The sequence below is a fragment of the Austrofundulus limnaeus genome, unplaced genomic scaffold (genome assembly GCF_001266775.1).
Source record: "Austrofundulus limnaeus strain Quisiro unplaced genomic scaffold, Austrofundulus_limnaeus-1.0 Scaffold18, whole genome shotgun sequence".
Classification (NCBI taxonomy): domain Eukaryota; kingdom Metazoa; phylum Chordata; class Actinopteri; order Cyprinodontiformes; family Rivulidae; genus Austrofundulus; species Austrofundulus limnaeus.
This window is the reverse complement of record NW_013952420.1, coordinates 1,232,136-1,239,334: the sequence shown is the minus strand read 5'-3', so window position 1 is coordinate 1,239,334 and position 7,199 is coordinate 1,232,136. Positions and strand designations below refer to the sequence as shown.

Here is a 7,199-nt window from a genome sequence, read left to right as displayed (position 1 = left end):
TATTATACCCCAAACCTTTTAAAAGTTTCCTTTGTTATCTAATCAGCTTACCATATGTCTTCAGCGATTTGAAAGAAAGATCAGCCTGAAGTTGGATTATTGACGTGGTCAAACTACTACAGTCTGATCTAATCAACATGTTTCACTCCTTGTATTAGTTTCAATCATATCGTGATCAAATAGACAGAAAAACTGCTAAAGCTAGCCTTTTCTGTGTGTAAAAACAACAACAACAATCAACCAACACAGGTACAAACCATTACAGTTTTATTTTACATAAAGGTGTTTTTAGTTTCAGGATTTCTATCTGGAGCACTGAATCCATAAAGAACGTTTTTTTTTCTTTCACAAGAAGAAAAAAACATAATGCTCAGTTGAGATTTAACACTTATCTGGATAAAAATAGCTTTCGCCCAGGATCTACATGTTTCCACTGCTGGAGTAAACTCTTTAATTTACAGCATCTGTCAGTGGGGGAGTGAAAATAATGAGCAAATGTTCCCAGTCTTTCCTTTGGAAACTTTGCGCCACACGAATGGATCTAAAGAACCGATACAACAATAATAATAAAACAGTTCTACATAATGCTGTCAAATCTACATTCAGAACCCAAGATGCACAATGTATGTACCAGAGCTCCATTAAATAAGCATATGAACAAGCACATTGAGTCTCTCAGTCCACCTGTCCCCCACACACGTCTGCAGTCCTGTCCCTTCCAGATGAAGCACTCTGAGCAGGGGGTGTGCAGGAGTTTTAACCACGACAGGATTTAAAAAAAACAATACCAAAGGGACATTTTAAAGTCACAAGCGGCTGAATGTGCCCCGTAAAGTTGATGCAAAACCAGTCAATTCTTTTTTACAGGTAGCAGCAACACCCCTGTAATAAGGGGGTTTGGGAGGGGGGTACTGTGAGGGATGAAAGATGGGAACGTCGGAGGAAGATGTGAGGGGAGGGGGGAGTCATTTACAGCTGCTACTGCACAGCTCTGTCCTCGGGGGCCACCGTGTCTGTGTCGTGGCCTCTGCGGTGCCTGTGCTCCGTTTTGTTCCTGTTGTCCGAGTCGTCACGCTCCACCGCCTCCCTGTCCCGCTTCCTCTCCCGTCGCACCTCTTGGCTCTCCTTGTCCTTGCGGTTGTTGCGGTTCCTCCTTCCATTTCGATCGGCCTTTCTCCTTCCTCCTGAAAACAAAAGTTACAAAATCAACACTATATAGATAAATTCATTCAGTGTAGGTGGCTGAATTTCCCAACAGCAGCAGATTTTTATTTTTTAGGAAAGGCGAAACATTGATAAAAATGTTTGAAATGCGTGAACATCCTCTTGACATAAAATGTAAAAGTAAATGTTTGAATATCGCTTACTGTTGGGGTTAGAAATGTAAAAAAAATGTCTTCAGCTCAATGCAGTTACATTTTTATTATTATTTTGTAGTATACTGTTCCTTAACACAAGTCACAAAAAAGTCACAAGAAACTATACTTAGCACAGAAAGTAAAAAAAAAAATTATCAACCAAACACAAATTTCCGTACTTTTTGTGCTACATTTATAAAAAGATAATTATTTATCTCTGAAGCAGTGTCGATGTTTTACCACTAGGTGTCAGTGTTTAATCACAACAGAAGCCCTCCTGCCCGTGACTCAGCTGTTGCCTGTGATGAGCAGACCTTTGTCCAAAATAGAAAGCCTTTAAATCCTCTCCCCTCCCCAATTTATCTGCTCTTGCAACACCCTCTCATAAACAAAACGGAAAGTTTTGGAATGCTGAAGGTTTATCTCTGCTCGAGCCGCAGTTATTAATGATGATAACAAGAGCAACCCTCAGGGAGCTTGGAGACGGGACCTGCGAGTAAAAGCAGAGGAGGCCCTTTCCTGTTGTTGTGCTTCTGCCGCTCGTGTGAGTGGAACAGAGCAGCACGGCCTGCTCGGCGGCTGGCTGGCCGGCCGGCCGGGTGGGGATTGTGAAACTGCTGAAGTAGGCAGGAGCTCAGAGATCCCTGTTTCTCTCTCCTGTCTGCTTCACGTTTGGCTCCTTACCCCACTCCTTCTGAGCATTAATCAAGGCAGGTCTCTGCTTAGAACAAGAACTGCGTCTGACCTTAACATTTCGTACAAGTGATGCAAATCTCTCCCTGCCTGCTGCTTTATCATCCCTTAGGCATCCTTTAAAGAAACTATATACAGTGTGGACACTGCAGTTCATGTCTTGACTGCAACAGAGTGAGTATTTTAAGTACAGCTAGCTCATATCAGTGATAGTGAAGGGAGGTGGTTTCATGGATGGATGGATGAATGAATGGAGTAATCTGGCCCACTGACTCATCCAGGGTATGCCCCCTCGCTCTATAAACACAGGAAGTTCCCTTCGCCCTCATTGTTTTTTCTGTCCTAACACCATAACTATTTACAAGTTCAGTGGATTAGTCATACTGTAGCCCCGGTGCTTTTGTTGAGCCAGAGGAGAAACCTAATCCATGTCAGAGCTGAGATGATTAGCAGAGTGTTTATCAAACCGACCAGCATTTTGGTTAGTTGGAGCAGTTTCCGATGGGCTTCCTGTAAACGGTGAGTTGACGTGTGTGTTTCCAGCAGGTTTTTTAATCAGACAACTTTACAGGTCCTAGAATGTTTTCAAAAGATGCAACTCGTTCCTAAATGTCAGCTTGTCATGAGTGATTTCAGTACTAAGATGCTTAAAGTGAAGCTGGCTTGTGAAACAAAGTATGGAAATCTTTCCAGTAATAACAATGGGTAAGCTCAAAATATCAAAATCAATATAGCCCGTTATGCAAGTTCAACCTGAATAAAATATGCTCACTGTTTTAAAGCTTAGAGATCAATACTTTTCACTTTATAATTGTTAGCTACAAAACTCCCAGTCTTCACAGTATGTTAAACTCAAGGCCTGTGGGCCAAATGTGGCCTGCAAGAGCTTCAAAGATGTGTTAATGTCTTAAAATAAGTGTATGCTGCTTTGAAGCTGCATTGACCATAAACTACATCTCCCAAAATGCATGCCAGTCATTTTAGCCACAAAATGATGTCGTCTCACCACTGGAGGTGCACAAGGTTCAAAAGTAGCAACCATAATTTGCCATGTAATTTCTCCATTTCACTGCATATCTGGGAATAGGGCTGCCACGATTAGTCGACTAGTCACGATTATTGTTGACTATTAAAATTATCGACTAATTTAACAGTTGGTGCATCGTTTTTTTTCTTCTCTAAATTAGTTTTTTCTCTCCAAACTGCTGCGGCACCTTCCAGTGCCACGTCTGCCTTTCTGTCCTTGACACACATGCGCAGTAGTGGTAATTAGGGCTGCCACAAACAATTGTTTTTATAGTCAACTAATCAGTGATTAGTTGACTATAAAAAATACAAAGTTAGAAAAAAAAATACGAGGCATCGACTGTTAAATTAGTCATTGCCGATTTTAATAGTTGAGATAATCATGATTCTGGCAGCCCTATCTGGGAATTCCCTGTCAGAAGTTGGCAAAGTTCAGAATTCAAGATGGCAGCCAAGTACTACGACTCGATAGTGAGTAAAACCCTCTTACTTTTAATAGTATTTCTGTAATGTTTATATGACATTTAGTATTACTTTTCAGTGTTTATAAGAGGACGTGTTAAAACACTGTTTCTATGCAGGAAATACCATGTAGAGCTCGGTTACGGTTTGTTAGCGGTGCTCATAGCAATGAGACGAGGAGCCTGATGTTTCCGGTTTAGCAAAGGTTAAACAAAGTTTATTAACAGTGGCCCTTTGAAGGCAACAATAATAGTCATGTGACCCGCTGTGAAAATGAGTTTGACACCCTTGATCCACACCAACAAAAAATCTATTGCAGGTTTTTGTCCGCCGAACTCGTGCACTGGTGGCTACAGCGGCATAGCTAAGCAAAAAGCTGACCACTAATCCGAAGTCGTCCGATTTTAATTTTTAGGGAGATCAAATCAGAGCAAACGGGCTGCGATGCAATAAAACCTTTGTCTGCAGGAAGAACTTGGCCGTCACAAAGAGTCACGAGTGAACCAAAGCACCAGAGGATGAGCAGCAGACACACCGAGAGCAGAGGGCCACTGAGGGTAGGAGGAAGTGTTTATTTAAGTGTGTGTTTTTGTGGTGGCACATCCTCTGCGGCAGGCGTTGTGTCGTTCACGCAGCTTTTGGCGGGAGCCAGGCTGGGATTAAAGGCCTTGGGCTGTCCCACAAGTGGAATGCCTGCCGCATGGCTGCCAGGATGTCGGAGGGGGCTGCATGGGGGGATATGCTAGATGTGGGTAACGCATACACCCACATATAGTATGATGGTAGCTTGTATGTTTCTGTGTGTAATGGATATCTGTTAGTATCTTTTCTGCATAGGGAGTTCAGAGGGTTCAGGTTTGTCAGAGGGCAGGAGGTTTGTGTAGCTGCAGCGACAGAAAGAGGAACTGCAGGGCCGTCAAAGGACAAATTAATCAGCATTAAGTGGAGAGAGGAGACAGTGAATGAAGATGTGTGTGTGTTCAGGAGGGGCCGGGGGTTGGTGGGTGTAAACATTTTAGGACTGGAGAATGCTGGAGCTCAAAGCTTTGATACTTTTGCTACAGTTTTACTGCTTTCCAAAAGAGATATTGGTGGTTAAACAGTGACCCAGTGGGATGCCAGATTTAGAGCTTCATTATTTAACTAAACAGATTTTAATTACGTAAATCTACAACTGGTCGTCTTATGGAGTCAACCTGATTCAAGATGTCCGTCACTGCTAGTCGACCTTAGCTAACACAAAACGTTTTTACAGATACAGAGCTAAAACCTGGTGTGGGAGTCGCTGACAGTCATCCCCAATCTATACTTTGAGAGATAATAGATCCCACATCAGCTTCCAAAAACGGTGACAAGATGCATTCCTTTAAGACACAGGCTAGGGTTCAAAAAATTTTTTTGTTGTTTATTCTTGTTATAGGTGTCTGAGAGAAGGTGTACGATAAAAAGTTTCTAGATTTAAAAGACTCAATGACAACACAAAGCATGATTTCAAAATGACAAAAAAAGAAAACAATCTTTGGTATATTCTGATCAAACCAGAGTGACTTTGAACAAAAGAAGAAGAAGAAGAAGAAGAAAGGAATAAATCAAGGATGGAAAGAAGGAAGACGTGTGTGTATTTGTTATCATCAGACGCCACGATGAATGGAAGCTAATTATCTGCCTCGGCACAGCCTCTCCTCACTGTTTACGCTCTGCACACGCTAAAGGGTCAGTGGCCCGACCTCAGAGAACCCCCCCACAGTAATCCCCCAGCAACCCCCTGACACTGACACATCCTTCTTCCCATCCGCTTCCTTTCCTCCTCTTTTGTATTATCTCCTTTTAGCCTCTCCTCCCCAGTCTGCGCTGCGTCTCCTCTTCCTTTACCTCTCCTTGGCATAATGCCGTATTCCTCCAAGTCTTTGCTCATTTCCTATGATCTCGCCACCTGGAGGGAGGGCCCACATGGAGCTGACATGTGGGGGTCTATATTGACTTGTGTGTGTGGTTTCAGTTTAGGCTGGAGAATGGATTAGGAAAGAGAGACAGTGAAACGGTGACGGAGTCTGCCTGGATTTTCACAAACTTCATCATGACTGCGGTTATTTCAAGGAAACTTGTTTGGAACGTGTGTGTCTAGGTGCACGAGTGTTTGGTGTGTGAGAGAATCTGTGCAGTTGTCGGTCTTTGTCTGGAATATTGTGTGTGTGTATGTGCTAGGATGGTGTGTTGGCAGCTGTGGGGATAAACCAATACTGATCCCCTGGTTGCCTTGTGCCTCCCAAGGGGAGGATGTTGATGTTGAGCTGACTGTTTTTGCTCCAGAGTCAACTGCATCACGCACACACACACACACACACACACACGCACAATGAGACACACTTGTGCACAGCCACACAAACACAGTGTTTGTTCTGTAAGTGTGAGGCCTCCGGGGGCTCGATCGGAGCCTCCTACCCTGTCTGCAGTCTGTCATTTAACACTACAGAACCTCTGTGGAAAAAAAGACAACCGTAGCCACCAACCACCTCAATAACCACACGCACAGCACACAAAACACGGAGCGGTCGTAAAAAACGCTACAGGCACCAGATCTTTTTAAAAAGACAAGCCCGTCTGAAAGCAGTTTTCACCCTGTTCATTAAAACTAATCACACTATTCCTTGTTTACTGAGTGCACAAGAAGTGGTTTTACAGCTTGAAATCCAAAGGATTTTGTGGGAAAACACACAGTGTACCCATAGCAACATCACACATGTGTCACCACCCCCCCTCCGCCAAACTACTGTCCTCACGTCAGCCACAATGACAGTAGTCTGAGTAAACAGTCACAGTCCTGAGCTCCATGTATAAAGTGCTCAATCTGGAATTCATAAAGAGCTGAGATGATACCATATGTTCCAAACATGATGCTGGCAGTGAACAGTCCTTCAACAGAGAGTTTAAGTTCATGCACTGACTCATGGGAGGTCTTAAATCTGGATCTGACCCATCGTGGACAGAGACTGGGGCAGAGAAACACAGTCATGCTGCAGAAGAGGTATTTTCCTTTACCTGGACACTTCCGCCTTTTGACCAGACAATCCTTGATCTCCGAGATCTCTGGGCAGGGTTTGCCGAAAGGTGACGGATACTGCAGGACCTGCCTCGTGCGAGTCTCTTGGCCTCGTTTGAAGCCACAGGTTCGGCCCGACTTGAAGCAGGGGCTCCAGTCGCTCCACTCACCCACCTTGCAGTGCACTGACAGCAGAAACACGGGAAAGAAGAGCAAAGCGTGAGTAATGGTTTCAACATTGTTAAAACTGACATCCATTTCCTGGAAATAGCTCTTTGAACAACCTCAGTTTGAAGGAAAAAAAAGTTCAGTTTTGACTAAATCATTGAACTGATGGCTAATCTGAGCAAATAAAGTTGGTTACTTCCATCATAGACATCTGATCTGTGGAGAGGGATCTGGATCAATGGTGCAAGGGGAGCAACTGCAACCCCTCACAATTTAATTGGTTCAGTCTAATTCAGCCAGTAGCCTTCACCACAAGCATTTAGTTGTGGTAGTGGTGAGTAAGAAAGCTAAAGTTTTTTTATGTTAAAACTATGGTTCATCAAACAGAATGGAGAGGAATGATTCCTTTCGTTTCGGAGGCCATGAAATCTACAAGTCTCCCCCCCCACCCC

At 43.6% G+C, this 7,199-nt stretch overlaps 1 protein-coding gene across 1 annotated transcript in view; it reads right to left on the bottom strand.

Annotated features, from left to right (window-relative positions):
- Positions 1-250: 250 nt before the first annotated feature.
- Positions 251-7,199, bottom strand: part of rspo3 (R-spondin 3) — a 27,475-nt gene continuing 20,526 nt past the window's right edge. The window contains exons 5-6 of the mRNA XM_014003366.1: positions 6,579-6,764; positions 251-1,184 (exon numbers count right to left, since the gene is read on the bottom strand). Of these exons, the coding sequence (XP_013858820.1) occupies positions 979-1,184; positions 6,579-6,764 (392 nt within the window). The 3' untranslated portion in view covers positions 251-978. The remainder of the gene's footprint in view (positions 1,185-6,578; positions 6,765-7,199) is intronic.